We start from the raw sequence: 26,274 nt of genomic DNA, 5'->3' as shown, positions 1-26,274 counted from the left end.
TACGATATATTCATATCCCTGTATGCATGTACCTGCATGTATGTGAATTAAGACAAGCTGGTGAGCAGCCAGTCCCTCCCTTCCCCTGCACACTGGCTGCATGCACCAGTGATGGCAGCACCTCTGTGAGTGTGTGTGTCCCTGCCCCTGGCAGGATCCAGGAGACAAGGCTTCCTTGATGCGCCCATCCTGCCTCCCGCTGCCCTCGGCCAAGGCTACTGCTTGTGTCAGCTGCAATGTTCATTGGTTCCTACCACCTATCTGTTTAGCAGAGAACACAGACTTGGGGTGGCAACAGCAGCTGAATTTGAACGTCAAAGCTGGTGCAATGAAGAGGTTGCCGATAAACCACACAAACACACTGGTGTCCTCCAGTAACTGGAACTAGTAAGGCTGGGCCACTGAGATTTGCATCCAGTCTGGATCTCTTGAGCTGCTGGTTGCAAGCAACCAACCTGTTGTGCTCATTTTACAGGTCAGAGACCTAAATCTATGGACAAACTGCAGACATATAGTTGCAAGCAGGAGGAAAAGCGGCCTATGAAAATAATGGCTGAAATAGCCATTGACTCATGGTCATTGTCAGCTGCCCACGTGTTGTCCACACAGTGGTAATGGAAAAGAGGTTTAAAGAAAGTCTTACAGCAAAAGGTTCCAGGAAATTAATCTATTCAGTTTACCAAAAGAAAGGGGAAGGATGTAGTAGGGAACTGGTCAGAGAAGGATCTTCAGTCACACAAAGCTACTGCAAGAAGCTGTTGCAAGAAGCAAAAACTGAATGCACACAGAACTAGAAACACAGCACGAGGGATTCACTGGTGAGACAAGTGACTCAGGCACCAGGGTGAACTGTGTATTTCAGTAAATCATGAGTAGATGTTTTTACAGAAGATAGTTTCCTAGATCAAGCACCCCTGTATTGAAGAGGGAAATGCTTCAGGGAAATCCAAAGATCTGTGTTATGCTGAGATCAGTCTAAGCAATCATAGGTACGTTTTCTGGCCATAAAACCCCATGACTCAGTTAACCTCTAAACTTACCAGCCATGTCTGATTGTGCAATATTTATTCCTGTTTATAGTACAAATAAAGCAAACTAAGCACTTTGTGATACTATCTCAGTGTGTGCAATAGCTTCCTAGATACCATGTAGCTACTACTGTGGCAGGAAAGGCCAGCTGCTGATTAAAACTTGCTTGTTAGAAACAGGTCTTCTGGGGTCTATTCCATGTTCTGCCCTACATGCAACAGAGCACGTAATTCTGAGTAGCGAGGCCTGAATGTGCTGTCTGCTCTCTGGAAGGCTAATCAGCGTGCTGCAGGTAAACAACTTTCTCACAATCTTTCTATGAAGGAGGCACCTCAAATCAGACCTGATCTGCTGGATTTCATTGCTCTTGTTCCATTTCCCCACCTGTAGAATGGGGATTGATTGCAAAAAAAATGGGTAGCTTACTTCACATGGGATGACTATGAAGTATGTGCGCTTTGTTTCCAGGGACAGTGAGAATCATATTATTGCAAGGGATGTTTGAGGGTTGGGAAAGGTAATGTCCCAAAAGGAGTTTACAGGGGTAAACTCACCCTGCAAAAAGAAGAAAGCATGGGAGGTCAGTGATGAGAGCTGGGCTGGCTGCAGAGGGCTCCAATGAACCCAAAGTCAGAGACTTCAACAGGGAAATGCCTGCCTTGTCCCCTCATTGATGGTCTCTCTCCATCTCAAGGCCTCCTTTTCTCCTTAAGGAGAGATTTTTTTGAATCTGCTTGGGCAGAAAACATCAGGCTCTCTCTATTTGTGACAGTCCTTTAGGACAACCCTTCCCAGTTATTTCTCACTAACACTAATGGTGTTTTACAGCTGGAGTGTCCTCTCCTGTGACCAAACGCAAAGAGGAAGGGCTGAGATGCCAGAGTCTCCTGAGTTACTGCCAGGACTTTCTGAAGGGAAGTCTTCCAGTTCAATCTTCCATCCAATTGAGAATCACTGCAATTGGAAAAGGCAGCAAGGAAGCTCAAGTTGAAGAGACAGGCAAAATTCCCTTGGACTGGCCAGCAGGAACAGCCATCCAGCCAAGACACATGCTATTGGCTGTCAAACCACGTTAGAAATGGTACGATGCACATCAAACAGTAATATCTATCACAAAGCTGAGTGCATGACCCACTTCAGAAAGAGCTGATCCTTTCATTTCCACCTAGGAGCGATCCTGCAAGTGGACACCGTACCTTAGTACCATGACTTAGGAGATACCTCTGTGCAAGCCATGGCTAAAGATGGAGGGGAGGAACCCATGGCCCATGAACAGGAAGATCACTTTCTGGTGGATGGTGACCAGTCGAAAAGGGAGCAGGGAGTGGGACAGCAACATGTGTACCCAGACGCCTGGAAGAGTAAGCACTTTACTATTTGCATGTATTTGCTTCCTTTCTGGTGCCAGTGTTACTTTTAACGTCCTTACCTCTTTCCACAGCCTCTCCTCCAGTTGAATCGGACTGCTAATATCAGCCTTCAAAGCTGCGCAGTCAATTCCCTAAACCTCCCATCAACCCTACTTGTATCCCAGGTCCACAGGCTAGAGCAGGGGGAACAGATGCAAGAGAACAGCCATCAGCCTCTCTTCCCATATTTTGTTTTCTAGACAGATATTTGATTATGCAGATCATTATCATATGAAAGCTGAGGCAAGAAGACATTTGCTGTATGCAGGGGAAGGACAAGAGTTAGAGCTGGCATGTTGGATATATTGCATCAGCTTGTTGCATTTTTTGCCTTTTGCACTGAAGTTGTGCCTTTTTTCTTTTTTTAATTTTTTTTATTTTTGTGGCTCGCACGTTATGGTCTCTGATCCTCTGGTCCCATTCCAGTGTTGCTACACAATTGCATGTCTTGGCTCCTACAGTCATCACTTCTCATGGTTTGCAGCAAAGGGAAGATGCAGAAGTCTTAAATGTACTTCCTCAATAACAGGAAGTGGTCTTACCTTCCACATTTTGGCTGAAACTCTTTAGCTGGGGGGAGAAAAAGGCAATCAGTCCACTGTAAAGGGTCTCAAATCAGTTTCCACGCCTGTGTTTCATATGAAACAGAAAGGACGTATAATTTAGTAATACCCTTTTCCAAATCACATATGAATGATAGAAATAACTATATTTCTCAAAGTGCAGGAGCTTCATTTCTCTACACAGTACACTGTGCTTATTCCTACAAGTTTTTTGAGAAATACAGCATTAGATATTGAGTTAAGAAATAAAAGCTAGATGTTCTTGTTCAGTTTTGTTTTATTAGCACAAGAAGCTTTCTTATCTATTGAGAAAACACACTGCAGGCTGGTGAAGCTAGTACAAGGAACAAATTCTGGGAAAAATAAACCAAAATTGTTATTAACAAAACTACAACTCTTAAATTTCCCAAACCATAAAAGATTAAATTTCCCAAACCTCATTTTAGCTTTCATTATCTCAGTGACTCTCTCAACTTTAACCAGAGCCCAAGTATTTGAATGTAATCACCTCTAAACAAAACAGACAAAACTCAGTTGTTTCTAACCAAGGTGGAACATGCCGATTATGCTTAATTGGCCAAATCTAAAGATTCCTCTTAGAAGCTGCCAATTAACCCTTCTCCACAACTTTTATCATTATACAAAGCAGCCTCTTCATCCCCCACAAAACAGAAGAAACTATCCACAAAACCCAGCAGTCTCAGCAATGAAACAGAAATCAAGTGTAAGCACTGCTAGGTCTGTACTTGTTGCCATTGTGCTAAGCAAAACATTTGTCTGTACATATGAATGACATCAAACTCTGCTGACAGAGGCTAAAACAAACCTTCCTAGTTTTACGTAGAAAATATATAGGTTTATGTAGGTAAAAAATTTTCATCTCCTGTGAATTGGGCTATCTCGGTAAGAAAGTGATAAAAACCCATCAGCTATGTTAAGAACATGTTCTGCTTCTACCTTTACCCTGATAATGACATGAAAATATTTAACATTTGTTTTAATCAGATTAAAAACAATGCATAAACTTTAAAGATTATATTTTTATGTCACCAGTGTCACCTACTAAAAATAGGAAGGATTTTAAAGATGTGGCTTGCTTATTGCTCGTGATACTATTTTCATTGAGTAAGATAAGCAAATCTGTGATTATACTGTTTTGACCAGGAGAGGAAAAGCTAACAGAAACATGGATATTGATTCTAAGATTAATTAAAAAATCTTGGAAAAATAAACTTGTAACAAATTTGACCTAGAGGGTCGTCAGCTAGGCTTTGTCTGCAAGATCAGTCATAATCTAATTTGTTTTGAAAGTCCAAATAGACTATGGGTCAGCTCTGATGGAGAGGGTGGGTTTCTTATTTTATCCATTTCTGAAAGTTCATTGAAAAGAAGCATATGTAAACAGGAAAGCATCATTAGCTTTACATGCCTCCAAACTCTCCTGGGTATCTGCTCAAACAGCAACACTATTGGGGATGCGATCTGGGGAAAGGTAGTAATAAGGAAGCTTTTTGTTCTTGTTACGCTCGGCGATGGCGTTGACGATCTCATCCAGATTCTTGCGGAATTTTGCCATAGCCTCTTTCACCGGCTTTTCCACGAAGTGTTCATCTGGGTACATGCCTAGAAACAGCTAATTGAAAAACAGCAAGAAATCACGCTTTGAGAAAGCAAAGGCTATTCTGTTTCAACATTATGTCATCCAGCAGAACAACACCCAAAGCCTCACAAATGCTACTATTAAAATAGTACTATCAATATTTAAGCTAGCCTACATTGGCACTGCCAATGAAAGGTGCTGTGCCATCCTCTCTCCACCACTGGCTGCTTCTTTCCATCCCTGCATCTTTCTGCAGTGCTGGTTTAGGTGGTCTGTGTGGCATCTCCTACACCTGCAGGGAGCTGATCCACTCAAAATTAAGCACTTTTATTCAGGCTAGTGGTCAGCCAGATCAGCTTCCCAAATGAGATCTCTGCATAGGCACTCAAACATTTGTGCTGCTAAAGTAAAGGACAGCATGGGAGGGGAATTAACAGCCAGGGATGAAAAAGGAAGATGACTGCTTCTTTCAGTGGCAATGGAAGTTTCTGTTGACTTAAAAGTGTCCTTCAAAGATCAACCTGACAGTTGCTTTAGTCAGCTTGGACTCTAAGGGTGCCCTGAACACTGTATTGCCAATATGCATACTGGAACATTACCTGCTTTAGGTAACTATTTCCCATAATACCAGCTTCCCAGCTGAAATCTGCTTTCTTCTTAAAGAGAAACTTCATTTGAAGTACCCTCTGCCCATCATCTTCCATTTAAGGACTTCAAAACACATCCTCCAGACACAGCCTTTGGGTGAGACAGCCAAGTACCTACAACTTCTTTTTACAAGAGGGAAATGGCTATAGACCATGCTTGCAAAGCCTCCTGTAGGCTTGTTTTGTTTGCACTCCACAACAGCCAGGCACAAGCCACAGCTGCAGTGCACATAGCACTGGGGCAGATTTTCCAAAGGGGCAGGACATGGGGACACTGGTGCTGTAGCTTCTCCACCAGCACTGCTGGGACAAGGAGTGGAGAAAACCCATGTGCCTCTGCACTCCTCTTCCTCCCACACCAGCATCCTTACTCAGCAATGCCATGCTTGAGTTTAGAAACTTTAATTTGGGCTGAAAAACAGCCTCAGAGTAAAAATATGACTTCTTGCTCGGAGTTGATTTACACCAGGCAGAACAAGGGTAAACCCACACCACTGATACCCCTCCACAGAAAGGCAAACATGGTAAAGAACAGAGCAGCACTACAATCTTGTGAGTCTGTGTGGTCTTGCCATGGCCCTTGCTGTCTCACCTACATCTCCACCACGTAGGGAACGGAGGTCGACTTACTTCATTGTCCTGGAACTGGCTCAGGGCCCAGACAGCTCCAAGATGCCAACAAGAACGTCCCCTGTCTGGCAGACTCTCCACAATTTGCTCGATGGTGACTGTCCCCTTTTCTGTCGGAGGAGGGCGGCGCATTGTTGGTGGGGCATTGGGAATCCAGGAACACCAGTCATACTGCACAACAAAGCAAGAGAGCACAGTGAAAAGCTGCAGTGGCTGGTATTTAGGAACACTGCAAAGAAAATCAGGAGTCTTGACACCAGGGAGTTTGCTTCTGTAATATGAGCCTCTCAGAAAGAGAAGATACGAACTAAAGGACAGAGAGGTGCTCTAGAGAAGGACTGAAGGAGACAAGGAAGTCCCTACTGTCTTTCTCAGGATCTCGCAAGGGAGAGAGTTGGATCGTCTAAATAGGAGTAGTTATTCTGCTAACCACATGCATGGGCCACATGGCCCAGATTCACCAGCCAGGCTAAGGACTTAGCTATTTTATTAAACAAAGATCTCTTCTGATAATCTCAGGCAACCTCTGATAAAAAAATCTATACTTGATAAAATCTCCTTTTCTCCAGTTCCTCTTTTCTGCAAAATTTGCTCTAAGAACATGCCCACAGTACTGTGGTCAGGCAGTAAGAGAGGCAAAGGATGCTGGTGCATCATGGAATATGGCATGGGGATGTGCCCATGCTGAGTGCCAGACTGGGAACTCAGAATCACTTCTGGCCAGCTTCAGTGTTGTGGGATGGTGATGTCTCATTTTGCCTCAGATATGAGCCCAAGTTTTGCCACCATCTGAGATGCTGCACTTACCATAACTCTTTCTTTTCCAAGCACTTTTTCATTACCTTCATACATATCCCCTGCCCTGCCTGAGGGAAAGTCCCATCTCAGCTGTGTGCCATGCTTACACTGTCCTCAATCTGTTCTCTCCAATGCATAGCCATTTTCTCCTACCCTCAGCCCTCTCTCTGCCATTTTTTCCCATGGCTGAAGACCCTTTTGCTGATGGGCTGAAGATCCCCTGCATGCCAAATTCCACCTCTCATTCTCTGAAGGCTCCCTGCTAAACCCTAATAGCCTGGACAATATTAAGACATGGTTTCTTAGTCGTACTTGAACAGACAGGATTTCCTGAGGGGGAGGTTGGGAGATGTCTTAATCACTTGTAATGACAAGTTAGAAGTGAATAGTTGCAGAGGTGCCTGGTCACAGATGTGGCACAGGAATAGTAGGGGTTCATTCGACACCTGGCTCTAGACCTGCTCCAGGGATCCTGAGCTGCAGGGATGGACAGGAGGGTCAACATGGAGAGTGATGTGGGATGTGTTTGGGAATAATTGCCATAGGAAAGATGGTCTCCCTGCTTATCTGTGAGATCATCCATGCCTGAAGCCAGAACATGTGAGAAAAAAAAAGCTCATAGAATCATAGAATGTCTCAAGTTGGAAGGGACTCATAAGGATCATTGAGTCCAATTCCCTGCTCCCTACAGGACTACCTAAAAATAAACCATATGACTAAGAGCATTGTCCAGATGCTCCTTGAACTCTGACAGGCTTGACACCATGACCACTTCCCTGGGGAGCCTGTTCCAGTGACCAACCACCCACCCAGTGAAGAAACTCTGTGCAATACAGACTGACAAAGAGATTTTCTTCTGGGTGTGAAGTCTGCTTTCCAAAATGCCTTGATGTTGGAAGAAACAGCATTTGAAAGGCAAGCTCATACTATAGTTTCAGGGTAGATATATGTCAGTAAAGGCAGGCAGGGATAACACAGGCTATCAGTATGTGACACATTAAACATAGAGGAAGCTCAAAGTTGCCAGTTGGCTTGCAAACTCAAGAAATGAGCAGTAATGCCCTTTCCATGCATTGGGAATATTAAGCATATTGGTGCTTTTGAATGACCACACATGACCAAAGCCTCAATCCTCACAGATGTACTGCTTCAAATTTCTATGTACGTCAATGTATGTCAGAGGGAGCATCAATTTCAATGTATGTCAGTGGGAGTTAAGTATCTAGATATCATTGAAGATCTGGACTTCTATCCCACTGACTTCAATGAGACTTTACCTTGTATAGGCTTGTCTGTGCTGCTGCAGAAAGTAGAAGTGGAGGTCCTGCAGACGTGCAAGGCAGCTTTGAACTAGTTAACTCAGGACCCTTGGTAAATGCTCCATCAGGCCAGCTAGATCTGTATGGCTGGAACTGAGCTTTTGGAAATAGGCAGCTGCACCAACTAAAAGACAGATGGTGTATGCAGCTACATGAACTGCAGTCACAGCACTGAGCTGTGCTGCACATGTTCCCTAAGCCACATCTGAAGATGGGATGCATGCTGCTTTGGCACAGGCACACTGCCAAATTAGTACAGCTTACAACAGCAACCCACAGTAGTCACCCATGCATGCATTGACAGCAAATGCAAAGTAAAGCCACTTAGCATAAGTCATTGCATTTCATTGCAGGATGTGCCACAGACTACCAGCACATATCATATCCAGGCAGTTCGGGTGATGTCTGGAAAGCATGGTAGCTAGACTGTGCACCTGAACCCTTCACCATTTCTGAAAGGGGTCTTAGCAACCCATTTAAACGCTTAAAAAAGTTGTTCCCCATAATAAAATCACTAAAACTAAAATATACAAGTTAGAATCCCTAAATTTGAGCTTTGGTACATATTTAGGACTCAAAATGCCTTTCTCAGCTTCCAAAATACTTCAGTTTCCACAGGCTTCATGGGGATTTGCAGATGCCTCTGCCGTTATTTTGATGAGAAAGAGTAATGTAATGTCTGTACATCTACCAAAAACCATTTCTCATACTTTGCCCTGGTAGATGCACCTCTTAGCCCAGAAAGAAGAACAGTCTTCCCAGAAATTCCTACCTGACCAAAATTCACAGCTGCATGCTGGGCCGATGTGGTGAATATTATCACTGTGAGATATTCTGCTAGCTTCTCTCGTGTCCTGATCATCTTAGGAAACCCTAAATGAGGGAGAAGAAAAGCTTAAGTAACCCAGCTATGAAGTAACCCAGTGGTAACCAGCTACTCAAAAGGCATGAGTTAGAGGACTGTGCAGCAGTCAGGGAAGACCAGCGCATTCTCTTTCTGAATCTTGCTGTGTGGTCTAACAGGAGCTACTCAACCTCTCTGTGTCTTGGCTGTCCAGCCGTAAAAAACAGTGATCCTGCCTTACCTCATACAGGTTTGTGAGGCATCACCACTGTTTGCAAAGTATGTGGCACTCCTTAAGAGAAAAGCAAAAAATAATTACACCTTTAAAAAATACTGTATCCTTGTCCTCTCACCCTGCCTACCCTGCAGCAAGGAACCCAGAGAGTCCACAGGGCAGGGGCCTCAGATGCTCCCTTTTTCTTCAGTCTGCAGTGCAAGCAGGCAAGGTTCATGCCAAGGAGCAAATGACCATGTGCTTGTATTTATAAAGGCCTGAGGCTCAGAGATCAAGTGCACTGCGAGGGCAAGTGGAGGGAGAGCTTATTTGCTGAAACGGGAAGTGAGGAAATGAGAACTTCTGAAAGAGAAACAACAGAATGAGGAAGAGAAGTAGTTGCATCAAGCTGTCTTTGAAGGGGAATAATCAAATGGAGCTATACAAAGAAAGAAGGGAATAGTCAGGGACTAGGGAAATATTTTGCTACCAAAGCACCCCCAAGCCTGTATCTCTCCTATCCCCACTACATCACATTCCTGTGCTGTACTCCCTATCCCAGCCCAATGTGACCACAGGTCCCAGGATACCTAGAGACCTGTCAGCACTCTGGGGTGAGCTGCCCCTGCTCAGACTGCCTGTGCCAGCTGCTTCACATCTCCACCACCAACCTGATGCAGACATGAACTCAACCTGAGAGGGGGAAGAGGCACATGGTAGCTCTGGCCAGCCACCAAGCCTGAAGAGGAGAGGATGCACCATTCCCTCCTGCGTCCTGCTATCCTAAGCACATTGTGCTCATCTTTAAAGGGGTTTGGCATGCTCCCAGTCAGAGCAGCCCTCCCAGGGCAGGAACGGAGACTGCAGGGCTGGGCCCGGGTGCAACAGCCTCCCCCATTTATCTTCCTTCCATTCTTTACAGACCCAGCCAAGACTCCCTGCTCTTTGCCCCAGCCCTTGGAGTGGCAGCAGTACAGACAGGGATGCTGCAAGCCTGGCAGGTTTCCCCCTTTAGTGGCAGTCCTGCCACCAGTGGTGCTTAGAGTGTCCCACCCCAGCTGTAGCCCTGGAAAGGCTCAGTACTTGTCCCATACCAAGATGCTTAGGTCAGGCATGAAGTTCCTACTAGCAGGCCATTTCTAAGCTTTTCCTAAGAGACAACTAGACAAGCAAAAATGATAGCAACTAGGTGTCCCCCAATCCTTTGCTTGTCCAGGCAGGTAGAGCCCAGGAGGCTGTTATACACCAGTGCATACTGGTAATGAGTGGAAACATCACAGTTTTGCCTGGAGGTCTCACACACAAATATGTGTGCACGCAATGCCAAAGCCATCTGCCCCAAATCACTGGCCAACAGGTGCTTCCAGATGGAAATCAGTCAGGACAGTATGAAGAATCCCCACCCACCTGTATAAATTCCTGAAAACCTTCTTGGACAAAATGTGAGTGAAAGAAAAAAACATCTTTAGGGAAAGGCAGGAGAGTGTTAACTCAGGTGGGAGAATAGAGCCGTGTTATGGGTGAGAGCTCCCACAGCCAAGTAATGGTTTGCAAGAAATGAGAGGCAGTGAGAGGAGACAGAGCAAAACAAAGTATTTCTTGGAAAGAATTATGAATATCTTCTCCTGAAGAGAGAAGAACAGCTCAATGATGACACAGATGCTGAACAAATGCAAAGTGTAGCAATATACTCCTGGGGAGGTTCTTTCTTGTTCTTATTTCGTGCAAGGTTTGGAGGAGAGGATTCAAGGGGGTCTCGCTGCTCCTTGTGATTTCTATCAGTCTGCGTGGTGGTTCCAACAGCACATACAGACAGCCCCTCCCCTAATGCTTAAAGCATGAGCAGACAACATCAAAGGACCAAGCCCCAGTGTACAGACAGATTACATGAGTTGCCCAAGATCATGGTGAGAATCTGTGGCAAAGGAAGGAGCTGTCTCCTGAGGGAGGGAGGGCCTGATCCAGGGTCTGACCCATAAAAATGAGCATCTTTGGGCCAAGAAGGGAGAGGGTCTCCAACAGTCCAAGGCATGCTGTGCATGCAGCATTGCTGTCAGCAGGGACTCGACAAGCTGCAAACCTGGCTGGGCCACCATACCTTACCTGAGGCCTTCACGCCCCTCATCCCATAGACGTAAATGTCTTTGACGAACGCCTGGAGCTCCACATCCTCACACACCACCTCGTCACTCTCATAGTAGATTTGAATCACATCCTCTGCAAAACTGCAGACACAGTAACAAATGAACAAGACAAAACAAAAAGGAGAAAGCAAGCCTGTCATTCCCTGAAGACCTTCTACCGACCTTGCAGATGCTGCATGGGGAAAGAGAGAAGGGCAAGAACAGGTCTCAACACCCTCCTACCTCCTTCCCATAAGCAGTGGAAATGCACAGAGGCAACTTTGATTCATCTCTGACTGCAGCATCACTTCCTCCCCCAATAAAAAGATGCTGCACCACACTGCATCCCCTGAACAGTCCTGTGTGCTTTATTTTCTTATTTGAGGCTTTGCTCCTGCCCAGACCTCTCTCATCACTTTTCTTCACTTAATACAGACTCCCCCTGGCATATCCACATGGCTCTCACACTGGTAACAGGGGTTCCCAAATTGTGATACTGGCATATCCCTAGTATGTGGGATACTCCAAAGCTGCTCCTGAATACCATTCAAATAGTTCATCTCCTTCTACCGCACATCCTTTCACAAAACTCAAGTGGCATACTCCAAAGTGGGGGTAGCCCAGGAAACTTCTCTCGGGGAGAAGAGGTCTAGAGATTTTTCCTACACTCACTGCATGCAGCAGACATCTCCTCCCTGTTCAGTTCTTCTTCTCAAAATCCCTCTTTCTATAAAAGCTTCCCAGGCTAACTCACCTCAGAAAGAAAGGCTCTTGAAACACTAAGGTAATACAAATAGTTCTGAAAGCAGCAAAAATAGGTAAGCCTGATTTCCTGAAGATTTGCATTTCATGACTGAATGACTGGTTACCTGAGGTATGCTGAGATATTCTGTTAGCTCTGCAGGTGTCTATAATCTCTCGCTAAATATTTTGACAACAACCCAGAGGGTGAAACATTTGACTGCAGAAGCTGACTGATGGGATTAAGAATTGTTATCCAATACAGATTTCTCCCCTAATAAGCTATCAATTTATTGCAATTTGGAGACCTTTACAAATCTGTCACTGTGGTTTCTACTAGCCAACCAGGTCAAGAGTTGTTACTGAGGCAGACAAACAACTGCATAAAAACCAAGAGTTTAAGTAATTCTGGCTTCCAGAGGAAGCCAAAGGAAAAGAAAAACCCTGCAACGTGCAGAGATAAAGCTGCCCTGCATGAGCTCTACATCCACCAACTGGCACCTGTGACAAATGCATACAGAAGGTAATCCTTCTCTTACACAATGGCAGTATTTTAGACCCCCTTCCATGCAAATATAAATTAGTATATGAACTGTGGGTGAGGCTTTTTGGGCTGGAATATCTATCTGCAGTTAGATCAGAAATAAGAAGCTGACTATTAAAGAAGGGGTTTAAAAATTTGCCATGTGAGCCTCATTGTTTCTATAGGGACAACCTTATCAGCTTTCTTAAGTCTAGGCCACCTACCACATGTGAAGCAGTGCTGGGGATAGAAGTTATTTCATCAAAAGAGTGGAGACTGACACCCCTGCAGAGTGTAGGAGATTCATGGTGACTAGACACATGCATGACTGTGGGTTCGTGAGTCAGGATATCACACACTCAAAAGAGTACTGCCCATGCCATTTATAAACCAAATTATTCACTTATGAAGAACCTCTCAGTTTGAGGCAGTGTAACACCTTCCTCCAGCTAGGTTAACATCCACAAACAGTCAAACTAAACTGAGTTGCCTAAGTACTATCTGGTATTTGAAAAGGCATATCTCAATCAGCAAAGAAAACACAGGAAAGAGAATAGGGACAAAAACCGGACTACATCAAGAAAACAACCACAGGAAAGTTATAAGTTCCTTTTCTCTCAAATGGGCACTAACAATTGCAGGAAATATTGCAAGATAACCCCTTGCCAAAACACAGAGAAAACACAGGAGACAAAGATGTACCCAACACTTTAAATATTATGCTTGCATTATAAACCCCCTACTTTGTGTACATAAAAGATCTGATTTTTAATGAACATGCTTTTCAAAAGCCATGTGACCAGAAACAGCTGCATATTTAGCAAGCAACTTATGCCATGCAAAAATATGTTTGTTAAATGAAATGCCACTGTAGAATAAAAAACATATGAATCATTCCATTCTGAGGCAGTGTTTCGTATCTGAAAAGGAGCCACATTGGTGTGGTCGAGCAGCCTTGCAGTACCTCTCCTGACTCAGAATTGCTGCCCTTCCTGAAAAAACTTGGGCCTTGCAATTTTAAGGCATTTTAAGAAAGGTTTTGCTCAAATCAGTTAATGCCTAATTTATTGAGTTTCAAGACACAACTCTTATGCAAGCCAAGATTACATTTCCACTCCACAAGAACCTTGATGAGCTCACATGCCTGGCTCAGAGAGCTGGGTTCTGTCTTGGTTTGTGCATAGCTAAAACCAAAAAGCTAATTAAACTCCCTTTGCAGGGCTAAATTCCAACTCACTAAACTCTGTGAAATCCTATAGAAGAGTACATACTTATAAAGGGGCCTCTGAAATACAGAATGCAAGAAAACAGGGCTGAAAAAAGCAGGAATTAACAAGGGTGTGTGCTTGACCATATATTTTTGCTCAGATGAGATATGCTGGATTGAAAAGGCACCACGTGACTAAACAGCCCAGGTGCTGTTCACAAGGCTGTGATGAAGAGCAGAGTGATCAGAGAGAAAATGAAGTTGTGTCTCTGTGACAGTGACTTTATTAGCCATTTCTAAACCTACGGTCTCTTACCTCTTTATAGCCTCCCAAACTTTAATGCCGTCATCCCGGTAATAGTAGTAGGGGACATCCTCTTTGCTGTCCATCCCTTTAGCTTTGATCTCCTCAGGGAAGCAGAGGGAGCTATAAGTCAGATCCTTCATTGCTTTCTGCACCATTTGTACATGTCCTCCTCCACCTGTAGCATTTGCCTGTAGGAAGAATGGCAAGACAGGAACAGTAGGAGATTATGTTCACTTTTTGCTGAGACTGGCTTTCCAAATTCGCAGGAGATGCTATTCAAAATGCTGGTGAATCTGTTTTTCAAGGAGAAAACCACATCTCCACACAAAAAAAGTACCAAAGTGCAGAGGTCTACTGCAACTGTGCATTTTGACTTCACAGATTTCATACCTCTCCCATGAATCACTGTTAATATCCACATTTTCTCCACAGGTACAGCATCTGCTTATAATGGAATAAAGTACAGCAACATCGAAGTATCAAACTCAAAGCACTTTCTGCCAGCCCTATGCTCCAGAACCAGCATGTGTATGAAGGAAGGCAGCCAGGAGTGCGTTAGAACAGGACTTTTGCTAAAAACCCCACGGCTGCTACAGAGTGGTTTAGGAGAAAGTGTTTAGGGATGCAGGCTACCGTTAGCCATCCTGGGATTTAAGCCAGGAGATCAATCCCGCTGGGTGGTTACTGATGAGGATTGGCCAGAGTTTCAGCATACGTTACTTTTGGAAAACGCAGCATGTCCACAACAAACAGGACTGCAAAACTCTTTAGATAATCACTGCACAAAAGCTCCCAAATGTTGCTTTTCTATAGCATATGATGCTAGTGTTGTAGCAATAGTCGGCTTACACTTATAGTCCTCTGGTTGTGCATCTACATTGGAACCAACAAATTCTGGAACTCCAGGCTCCCCACTGGCAGGTCTTAGCCACACACTCATGCCACATGCATGGGGTACAGACATTATGCTTCTGTTCAAAGGGATGGGAGTGCCTGCCAGGTCTCCACAGTCAGCAGTGGAGTACAGAAGACAAGGAAGGTGCCTGGATTTAACCTCTCTTTTCTCCTTGGGTGAAAAACTCTGCAGCATGGATGCTATTTTTTGTCTGGTGCCAGAGGTGTAAGGAGGACAGAGTTGTCCTGAAACACAGGCTCCCTCTTTGAAAGAGCTTCTGAAACCTCCCCAAACTTCCCATTTGTTGCTAGCATCCTGTCACAGAGACTGCTGCATGCCAACCTGTTGCGGTTCCTAGATGCAGCATGCCATTTCTGGGGGAGCCATGGGAGGAAGGGCTGGGCACATGTTAAATACCAGTGCAGTCAGGTTTAGATGTTCAGATTTGACCTAAAAGCTGCACCACAGTCCATGATATATGGCTATGTTTCACTGACTCAGACAAAAGCTGAATTTTAATCCTAGCAGATCTGCAGATCTGCTGTTTATGGCAATTCAAGAAGACAGGCTGGAATCTATACCCACTACTTGTGGGCTTAGAAATCTATCTTATCTACACGTCTTTCTCTGATGCAAATTTCCTTTTGCAATTACAAATTCTTTTGCTCACCACCCTGCCCCAAGATGAATAACTGAGTACTTAAAAGAAATCAGGGACTTAACTGTGTGCATATATGTGCAGGGATGTATGTGCATATTATGTTACTTTGCACTCCTATACTCAAACCCCAAAGCCACATCAGCTATGAGTAAGTGAGATATTGACTCACTACTGACATTGACCAGTTCTGAATTGGCTACTTAGAGTTAAAAGATAACATCTTTAGCACACCAAGGTATCAGTTCTGTGTGCCAGTTTCTCAGCTGATATTAGTTATGTTTGCCCCTTAGTAGAAAGGTAAAGAAACAAGGCAATATGTGATGGTTAAAGGATAAAAACACATAGAGAACCATGAAGAATAATGAAGATTCACAAAGGGGATTACTTACCTTGTCAAAAAGGCCACATTCACAGATAAGCTGTTCTCGGGCTTTGGTATTGATGGCTATTGTGAACCGCATGTGTGGCACCAAGAGCTGTGAAATGGGACGAACAATGAAAGAAGGCAAACTCTCTGATTGAATTCAACAGCAATCAGGTGTAATGTTTGAAGTCCTGGAAGTTCTGGTGGCTTAGCTGTATGTTGCCTTGCAGAGCAGCCAGCCAAACTATCTCAGCTGAACTATCATCAGGACTTCCTTTTGCTTTGTCAAACTAATGCGATAACCTCCCTGACTCACATATCCCTTCATGCAAGAACCAACCTTGAAGAGGGGATGTACAGCAGGCAGCTGCCGGAACATAGCTATGCTGAACACCTCTGAGACTAAGTGTGTCCGTAAGAGATGGGTCACTGTCTGGTGGATGTGGAAATCAGATGAGCGAACCCAAATTTTAGCTAGCAGCCAGTCATATGTGGCATCTGAAGGAAGGAATATGGGATTGTCTGGCCCAGGTTCTTGACCAAGCTGAAAGATATAAAAAGAATACAAAACCCCAAGTCATTTGTGTTTAAGATGAGACAACAAGCAATGCGTCCCTTTAAAGACCCTGACAGTAAGCCCACCTGTATTGCAATGGGTACAATTTTATTCTCCAGATTCTTATACAGCAGACAGATGGGTGCAGCCAAGTACTGCATTGTGCACGGGTCTGTTTTATTGGCATCCACACCATCCAGCAGCTCGTAGTCCACAATGAAAATGTTTCCTTGCTGAGGGGAGGGAAAAAAAAAAAATAAAAAGCATGATGTGCTTTAACAGAGTGCAAGCAGCAAGGCTTGGAACAAAGATTGGGAAGTCTTGGCCAGAGGCTGGCTTGTGCCCTGTGGTTATGAGCGGCCACCAGCCCACCCCTTGCTCATGGTGGCTCAGGGATGATGCCATTGAGACAGCAAGCACCTTTACACAAACTACCTGCCTTGTGTCTGCTGAGTCTGATTTGGCATTCATGCAGTGACACTAAGATGCAAACAAGTTTCACACACTGCCAGCTGAAGAGACCCCCATGCTCATCATACAAACAAAAGCAAGGCACCATACTTGCAAACCCTTCTTCAGTATGTTAGTTCAACTCTGCAGGTGACAACAGGGTAAGACCCTACCAGGAAAGGGAGAGGCACTTTTCCCCTCCGAGGCAGTCGGTCGATCCCTAACCTTTCAGATGAAACCGCTGAAAAAGGACTGTTCACCTCCTGGTGACATCTCTTTGATTGGACCTAGAGAAAGGCATGGTCTGCAACTCCAGGACAGCAGGAGAAAACAGTCAGCAGAAGTGTCGCCAGTCTGCAGAGACAACTGGCTTTGCCATGATCAACCATACAGCCTGAAGAGAGGAGATGTGGCTGAAGGTAGTTAGAACAGGGTTTGCAGGTTAGAGGATATGAGAAGGAACAGATGGAGTCCAACCTGACTCAGAGCCATACCTTCACTTCCTCCTCCAGGGTCAGGTTCCTCTCCAGACTGCATTCTACCATATCCATAGTCACTGGCAACTTCTTGGGTATCTCTGTGCATCTCCGGATCAGCACAGGATTGCATCCATTCAGGAACTGGTAGCCAAACATAAAATCTTCCTTCCAGTGCTGCATCACGTATTCTAAAGGAAAACCAAGTCTGCAGTATCAATAACTGCACTGCATCAATATCCCACTGCATTGTAGGATTCCTCCTTTCCTCCCCACTTTTTGTTATACTGCACTGCAACTCTGACTAAAGAAAGTAGCAAGAAAAGGCTTCAAAAGGTGCCATAGAATTTTAAGAAAAATCACTTAAGTTAAATGGACAATATAATCTTTGCTTTTCAGTTTGGGAAGAATTAAATTGATAATAATTGGTTTCTCCATGTACAGAAGCAATGAGGAGTAAAATATTCCACTCCTATGAAAAATACTCTCTCCATCTGCAGACCACCTTGTCAGGTCTTCCATGATATATTTAAATCTCACTCTTCAAATTCTCAGGGTATACAATACAGAGGGATGAGTCCAGAAAAGATGGCACAGGCAGGAGAAGAGAAATACAGAGCAATGTGGGTAGGGAAAGAACAGCAGTGGCTGGAGCAGTTCTCTTAGGTGGACCTGGGTGAGGGACACCTGGGGAAGGGGTCTGACTTTGACTTTGACTCAGTAAAACTGCTCATTTGTTCTTTTGCTTGTTTAACATTTCTTTTCCTCTGTTTGTTTTCCAATTGCTAATGTAAACCCAGATTAACATCTCTTCTTAATAAAATATAGTTTGGGGTACTCCATCTCTTTACTGTTACATATGTAGTACTACTGGATGTTTCCCACAATTGCAGTGTTCTGTTTCATAATGTCATGTCGCAACTTCAGCCTACAAATTCGGAGTCAGAAAAAACATGATTAAATGTGAAAAATCCCATTGGTGTCTTCAGGGGAAAAACGAAGCAAGTACAGTTTTCCACTATTGCCTATTTTCAGACAAGGGAGAACTTTTTCTGAAAGCAATTTATTTTTCTACAAAGAGTGAAAGGATGAAAAAGATAGGCCTGAAGGAATGCAGTGATAATTAAAAAAAAGGTCTCAAAACTCACAATGCTTTCTAACAGAGCAGAAAAAAGTTAAGTTTACTTAAAGTTGACATTTACATCATCTCTGTCAATTGCATAATGAGTCTGGAGCTGTATCTGAAGTCTACACCAAGCAAAAAATGACTCATCACCTTGGACAGAAACTGCATGACTGAAAAATGCCTTGAATGACCTTCGCCATTAGCCTTGTTTCTGCCAAGGCTTGCAAATAAGCAGATTCAGAATTGCATTAACGTAACTGAGACTGATGCTTAACGTTTAAAACTCACAGAATTGGAGCTTTCCTCATGAGTATGGAAATGTTATTAATTAAATTAATTGTAGATCATATCTAATTCTTGTATTACAAGTTTTAGGAAGCAATCTTATTAAGTGTAAAAAATTGCTGTAATTAGTTTTTAATAGCTCTGGCCACCTTGTGTGCTTTATTTTATACCCGGGAAATTAGTCTTATTTCTGTTAACTGGTTCTTAGGCAGCTTGAAGAGGAGCAAAACTTCAGAGCAGGAGGAACTCTGCAGAGTCTGAACAGGCTATTCACACACATTTGTGGAGCCCCACACTGTGTATCTATTATATCCAATATTACAGTAAAATAAAGTAAAATAATGTAATCATGGGCTATGGTGGAAGGTTGGGTCTGGCTCACAAATCAAAAGCTTACCAGCCCTGCTTTACAGAACTGACACCACGAACTTCAAAACCCATGTCTGTCTGCAATTCTTTTTAGTGCATTTTCAAGCAACTGCTAAGATTTCCACATTGAAAAGGGTTAAAGAAATTTTGTCTTTGATATGTTGATACTACATCAATGGAGTTTTTAACAGTATGAAAGATACTGCAGAAACTGAATGGCCCTGAATACAAAAGTGAAACTCACACTCTTAGAGAGGGATTTTTGTCTTCTAGTAAGAAGATGCAAGTATAAAATGGAAAGCACAGCAGGACATTTAATGCAGTATGCACAACTAATTCTGACACATTTTTTAAAAGAGATGACATTTTGGATAAATGCCACAAGCCTTTTCAGGCCTAGCTCACACTAATTTCCAGTAAGAATCACTGTTCCTCGGGTTGTGGTCTGACAGCCTGTCCTGGCTGCAGCAGGACCAGGTGAAGAAGTTATAGCTCTCAAGTCAACCCCAGCTCTTTGCAACCCATCCCCAGATCTATTGGCCTAACAACATGGGCTTTCATGCCTGAAATGAATTCTGTCAAAATGACCCCCGTTGGGAAAAATTTCCCACTGAAAAGCACTTGAGCTGCCCCATATCATTACACAAATGGCCCATGAGAACTGACTGAGGGGAGCTACAGGTGAGGTTATGACAGCAGAACTGAGGTAGTGGTACCCTTCCCTTGTTGGGACAGGGTCAAGAAGCCAGGATTATTATCAGTAGTGCAAAGAGGACTGAGCACATCGCTGGGATGTTAGGCAACAGACTTGGATCTAGCCTGTGTAATAGGCAAGAGTGGTCACCCTTGTACTTGCCTTTAGCGGAAAACTTTTCCAAACATACCTCTTTGGAGATTTTCCATGTATTTAGATGGCTGAAGTGGGACACACATGACCAAACTTTCAAAAATGCCGTAAAAGATAATATGCTCTGAAAAGCGCTCCCACTAAGCTATCTCTAGGTTTAGATGCAAGATACTTATGAAAATTTATCCTATGAGACTTGCACATATCTGAAAATACATTTCTAAAAGCCAAAAGGGACTAAGATGCCCAAGTGGCCTGACCTGCAGTATAGCTCAGGACAGAGAAGGCCACTGAGCGATTCCCAGTAATTTTAGTTTGTGTGAGGTCTTAGTTTCACTTTTTGGTCTTGCAGGCTGCTGGTGTGATCAGCAGTCTGAGATTACACTTTATTTATGAAAAATCATAGGAGAGCAGAAGTGCGGGTCAGCCACTTCCATTCTAATCAGATATGTACAAGACAACTAATTAGTCATTCTATGATGCAAACATGAGCAAATGCTGACAAACCCACCAGAGATTGTGTTGCTGATTCTGACAAAGATCCTCTCAAAATCTGCAAAATCACTCCAGGAGGACTGGAACATGTGCATGAAACGGTTGACATAGAGATTCTCCATCCTAAATATAAAACAAAACAAAACATCTCTGAAAAAAATAATCTCCAGCTTTCTCAATACTCTTCCCCATTCTTTTCCACCCTTTTATATACCTGCACACAATAAATTTTTCAGTGGTGGAATGTGAGATTGGTCACCCTACAGAATTAAATTTGGTGATTGTACCTTTACACACAAGCCTGAAAGGCATCTCAAGGGCCCAGTCCCTGCTATTGCATTTACTGAACTCCATTCTAGAGTTGTTCTAGGCAGTCTACAATGGCAGTGCTTTAAGACCTATGTCATATAAAAACTATGGTCAGAAAAACTAGTGCTTCACACATTGTCAGTAGTTAGCATCAGCTGAGAGTTCCAAGATCATTATTAGCACCAGTTCAGAAAGGGGTATGGTGACACAAAGAGATCGTGTGATTTGCACAAAGCCCGAACAAACATAACCCAGGATCAGTCCAGTCAGTATTCCTAAACAGAGAACAGCTCCTGTAAGTATCTCAGTGACCAAGGCCAGACTGGATCCCACACAGCGTGAGGCCTGAGTTTTGAGAGCTTTCTATTTGCTCAAGTAAATAGAGGTTAATGCTGGTTAAACTTGATGCTCATCTCTAACCTCAGGAATCAAGTCACTTGGTTGCAGACATCACATGAACGTGGGGGGCTGGGAGCCGGAAACATCTGACTTAAAGTGCTAATTCAGCAAAGTATTCTATCTACAACAGTCAAGCAAGTTCACCTCATATGAGATGACAAGTCCTAAATTGTTACATAATGCTAAACTGTTTTTATTAAATAGAAATCATCTATTTTGACTAGAAAGCAAATAATGAATTTGAAAAAGAAAGCTGGATTTCCACTAACACTTCCACTAACAAATGCACAAAGAAAAGCACCCACATCGCACAAAGAAAAGCAAGACAGATAATGGAGTAAAGAAAGGTCACAGTGTTGCAGGAAATCCTCCCAAACAGAATTTGAGGGAGGAAGAATCTCAGGAGGGTGGATTTATAATGAGTAAACTTAGACTAAGGCACCTTAAAAAGAACTAGATTAGAAGTGACTGAAGAGGAACAAAAGCCTGGAAGAACAGCAAGTGGTAATCTGGAGGAGGACTCCAGACCAGCATGACCCTAACCCAGATAAAGGAGCTGCTTCTGCACTGAGCCCAGACAGGGTGCGTGTAGAATGGACTGTTTCTACTGCTGCAGATGGCAGTCAAGGTTAAGAGGTGCCTGGAGACATGTTAGGGAGTAAACCTCAGGCAACTGTCTAGCCTGGAACAGGAGATGACCTCTCCAGAGGTCTCTTCACACCTGACAGGGACACAGAATGATCATACAGGGATCAAAGAGAGGGTAACTACTGGGCAGGACTTTCTGGATAGACACTAGGTGTCTGAATCACAGATGAACCTCAAGAGGAAGCATGACCTTGACCAGAAGTTTAAGTGATTTTAAACAACATAACTCAGTAGCTTGAGAGGAGTTACTTGAGACTGTCTCATTTGAGAGTTTCCACTAAAGGTCTTATAGAGCCTCTGCCCTCCTTCAGAACTGCTCTGAGATTAGGAAACACTAGACACATGAACCAGTACGTACTGCTCCTCTCCTGCCCAGGGTGCTCTTCCTACCTGGGGCTATTAGCCTGATCAAACCAAGCAGCAGGCACAGCACCTGGGATCTAGTCACAAACCTGCTGCGGTTTGACCTGCTGAATGCCAGGCATACATTCATTCTCAGATGTTTCAAAGATTCCTTCCTAAAGGAAGCAGTCTTTCACATTTCCTACCTTGGAACAAACTTCCAAAGGACTTAGGAAATAAAAACCTGTTTTCCCCAAGAAATCAAGTACTTCTCAGATGTCTCTGGCACATACTAGAAACCAGAGCAAGGAAAAAATGGCAAAGACTTGCTTGTAGAACTTAATCTGCCCAAATGCAAGACTAGTCCAAAATAGCTACGCAAGCCTGAGTTTCTGGCACAGAATCCAGGATGAGGGTTTCCATTTAGTGTAGGTCACATCAGCACCAGAAACCTTCAGGATTATGCCCACCTACACATGATTAATCCTGTAAACTTAAAGAATTATCCACTGCCAACAGCATCTAAAGATCCAGCCTTGCAACAGCAGAAGGAATCTCTGAGACATATCTCCTTCTTTTAAGTTCAGTTTTGCACGTCCCAAGCAAAAGGGCTTTCCCCTCCCCTCTTCCACTACCCCCTAAGTCTCATATAACTCTCACAGCTCTCATATTTTTCCTTAAATGTGCTTGCTGCCCACTGCTATACCTGCCCTTGGATTTCCAAACACACCTCCCTGTCTTCCTTCCTACTGCACTCAAACTGAAGGAAGACCCCATGCCTTCCCCTATGTGTCTCCACTCCATTCATGCAGATAGTTGTCCCAAGCTCCCAAAGCACAACAGGGTAGCTAGATAGGGGCTATCAGACTCATTCTCCAAAGCTTTTCACGGTTCACCCAACCAAAGACATAGGTCTGGATTTTCAGCCAAATGTGCCAGGCAAGAAGCATTCTTGTTCCTTGGAAAAATCTCTTTTGTGTCATATCAGTTCTCCAGAATGGCTGGCTATCTTCAATAAAGTTTCAGGTTCCTACTTCATGGGGATGTGTCCTTACAGCCAATGACAAAAATAGATGTTCCTGCATTCTGTTGAATTGTTTGCAAATTTCACTTAGCTGCCACTCAGAATCTCTGACAATATGCTACTGACTGGCAGGATGGGATTTCTAGAAAGGGAACGTATCCTCCAAATTGGTTATGTTTACTAATGGCAAATTAGTCATCTCCGGCTTTCAGATGCTGCTGCTCCTGCATCACTCAGGTCTCCTAAATGAGCTGGGAAACAGCTGTTTTGCACTGGTTAACACCATGCAAGAAGCAACAGCTCTTGGAAAACACAGGATTTGTAAGTTTGGAATACCATGCCATTGCTAGGGTAACAAGAGAAGATCCCAATGATCCTCCATGGGCTTTGCGTATTTTCACACCTCTTCTCTTCCCTTAAAGGAGTTATTCCTTGTGTTTTCTGAGCTAGACTCTTTCCTGAAGCTGGGCCAAGAGAAGAGCTGCACAGTGTTTGCTTTCTTGCCTTGCTTGGAACCTCTTCTTGGTTTTGCCACAGTTTTATTCACAACAGCACAACACAACAACTATGATGGTTTTTTGCCTTTTTCAGGATGGCCTCACCCCTGACTCTGTTTCACAGTGAACAGGTTGTATTGTTGTCCCACCTGATTGAATCTCAGAAGACTTCACAGATATGCATAGGGTCTTCTCCCAGCACTTTCTGGGAGGTAAAGAAAGTGAAATTATAAAATTTGATAATTTGATAAATTCAAATTGATAATTTAACTTATCAGTTTGCACACAGAGGGAAGATAAACTAAGAATTAGAGACTGGCAGTGGTAATCTGGCCTGCATTGTATTCAAGTCCTGATTACAGATCAAGAATGATCTCTTCTGGCCTTATAAAAAAATTGACTTGCCCTTTAAACAACACTATGTAAACTTCCACAGTTTTCTTGCTTATTTTTCTTGCCTTTTTTTTTTAATTTATTTTCCCAAAGAACTATTTCTGATGGCCATTATCAAGTTCATTATCTGCTGACTAAAAGGCCCCTGCAGGGCTGGGTTCTAATACCTGTCTGTGGAAGAGGAACATCAGAGTCTAGGGTATTCCAAGGATCTATGGTCAAGGCCCCAGATTCTTTAAAACTTCTTAAAGCTTTAAGAATCCACTGAATATTAAAGGACTACTTGAGGAATAAGGTATTTCATGAGGTGAGAAAGGACCTCAACTTCTGGCTCACATTAAAGATGAGAGATTTGGTTCTTCGGAAGTCTAAACATAGATATGAAGTTGAGGCAACACATGTGCCATTGGGTAAGCTTGGGGGCAGGAAGCGTCTATCTGTCTTTTGTACCATTAACTCCTTGTGTGACCTCACAGCCACTTCTCTGGCTTAAGAGCTAGTACTGCATTAAAAAGCTACAAAAGCACGCACTCTTCAGCCTGTTCCATTATTCTCCTAACATCCTAGTTTGCATGAGAGAAAGCTAGAGAACCCTGGTCTTCAAAGCTATTCAGCTGCCTTACTCCAATTAGCTCTGAAAGATCCAGGTCCACCTGGCCATATGTGCTGTGGAAACACACCCATCACCCTGTTCACACCTGCTGGAGATTTATTTTGCTGAAAAAAAAAGAAGAAAGATTTGCTGATGTTACAAAGCATCATTCCATTGTGAAAAACAGATCCCGGTGTGGGGGAGAGAGGAGGGAGGGAGAAGTCCAGAGCAGAGCTAATACAGTCAGAAAAAACATGTGTTCTTTGAAGCTTCCAATTCTCCAAACTAGAAAACAAGCAGGTAGATTCTCTCAGAACAAGCCATGCAGTTTAACTCTGTGTTGGTAGTGAAATTCACCTGCATAAATGTAACACTAAGAATGCTCTAACATGTAAGGTTTCTGCCACCATCAATTGCCCAGATGGACTCAGATAAGCAAGTATTCACTCTTATTAGCAGCTGCAAGTTTCTCAGTATGGCTATTAAACTCCCTAGTTCTCACCAACCTGTGCTTGATGACATAATCTCTACCTGATCACCCAAATAACAGGTGGAACACCTTTCCAAAACACGAAGAGACCAGCACATTAACAGAGTCACAGATGTAGAAGTTGCGGGTCATCTTGGACCAGCCTTGTCTCATCTCAGACTATCCCACCATCTGATAGTATGGTGGGTTGTCTGAGATAGTGTGATGTGACCTGGGCATGTGAGACAGATCAGAAGGGGACTCACAGGCCAGAGGGGTCCTATTTGCCTCATTAACCCTGTATGATTTCAAAGAGCTCTGCAGGATTGATTATTCAGGCTCATCCAACGGCCAGGACTCTGTTTTTTTCAATGACATGATACATGCAAGTGGGTGGATGGTGACTTTGTTGCCCCAAGCAGATTACACTCAGATGTGGTTAATTAATGAGCTGCTGAGAACAGCTTTTCTTCAGCAGGATCTCAAGGGTGCATTGATACCATCTTCTTTTGGTATGTGACTGAAACACTTAATTATTGCAAATAGTCGGGTAGAGAAGTATCTCTAGGGGGCGACTCTGAGAACTAAGTCAAAAGCCTAAGGTATCATGTGCCAATAGTCCTTCTTCCTATGCCTTTCACCAGTCCCTCCTCCCTCCGTCTACAGCCAAAACAGTGTCTAATGAGAGTGCAGAGGCTCAGTCAGTTCCCAACATGAAAAGCTTAAAATATTGATATTTAAAAAAAAAAAAAATCCCTTCAAATTCTTTCCTACTTTGATTGACTGCGGATCCAGCTGGGAGAAAAGAATCCAATTGTGAGATTTCAGTGAAACCTAAAAGGTGATCAGATCCTTACCCTGCCCCAAAATAGATTTTGCAAAACTCCTAAAGTTCCACAAACGCTTACGCTTTAGAGTAGTTCAGAATGAAGTCAACTCCTTTCTCATTGTCAAACTGGATGTCACGAGGCAGGTCACTGTGAGAATGGGCGTCGATGCTCAGGGGAAAGCCCGGATGCCACTCCTTCCAGCTGAGAAAGCAAGAGAGGTTGGATTAACCATACAACCTTACCAGCATGAGAGCTGTGTCATTCCTTTACCTACACTGCTTCTGTGGCTCAAA

At 43.6% G+C, this 26,274-nt stretch overlaps 2 protein-coding genes and 1 long non-coding RNA gene across 7 annotated transcripts in view; 1 reads left to right on the top strand and 2 right to left on the bottom strand.

The window, feature by feature from the left end:
- The window catches only part of LOC115348332, a 31,978-nt gene extending 30,931 nt beyond the window's left edge, over positions 1–1,047 (bottom strand). The window contains exon 1 of the mRNA XM_030030853.2: positions 1,041–1,047. Coding sequence (XP_029886713.2) covers positions 1,041–1,047 — 7 coding nt within the window. The remainder of the gene's footprint in view (positions 1–1,040) is intronic.
- Positions 1,048–1,225: 178 nt separating this feature from the next.
- LOC115348417 lies at positions 1,226–3,284 on the top strand. 2 transcript variants are annotated; one of them, XR_005933576.1, is made up of 4 exons: positions 1,226–1,321; positions 1,858–2,110; positions 2,199–2,390; positions 2,471–3,284. It is a non-coding gene; the product is annotated as an uncharacterized LOC115348417 (long non-coding RNA). The 2 variants fall into 2 exon arrangements; XR_005933575.1 differs by having other exon boundaries at positions 2,199–3,284.
- Positions 3,261–26,274, bottom strand: part of ALOX5 (arachidonate 5-lipoxygenase) — a 38,425-nt gene continuing 15,411 nt past the window's right edge. For 3 of the 4 annotated variants that reach the window (XM_041127409.1, XM_041127408.1, XM_030031063.2), the window contains exons 4-14: positions 26,060–26,182; positions 20,495–20,601; positions 17,375–17,547; positions 16,517–16,663; positions 16,215–16,418; positions 15,900–15,986; positions 13,964–14,142; positions 11,157–11,278; positions 8,768–8,868; positions 5,879–6,049; positions 3,261–4,634 (exon numbers count right to left, since the gene is read on the bottom strand). In XM_041127409.1, the coding sequence (XP_040983343.1) occupies positions 4,455–4,634; positions 5,879–6,049; positions 8,768–8,868; positions 11,157–11,278; positions 13,964–14,142; positions 15,900–15,986; positions 16,215–16,418; positions 16,517–16,663; positions 17,375–17,547; positions 20,495–20,601; positions 26,060–26,182 (1,594 nt within the window). In that variant the 3' untranslated portion in view covers positions 3,261–4,454. The remainder of the gene's footprint in view (positions 4,635–5,878; positions 6,050–8,767; positions 8,869–11,156; positions 11,279–13,963; positions 14,143–15,899; positions 15,987–16,214; positions 16,419–16,516; positions 16,664–17,374; positions 17,548–20,494; positions 20,602–26,059; positions 26,183–26,274) is intronic. The other variant, XM_041127410.1, reaches the window with a different exon arrangement.

This window comes from Aquila chrysaetos, chromosome 11, assembly GCF_900496995.4.
Source record: "Aquila chrysaetos chrysaetos chromosome 11, bAquChr1.4, whole genome shotgun sequence".
Classification (NCBI taxonomy): Eukaryota; Metazoa; Chordata; class Aves; order Accipitriformes; family Accipitridae; genus Aquila; species Aquila chrysaetos.
This window is presented reverse-complemented; position numbering and strand designations above follow the sequence as displayed.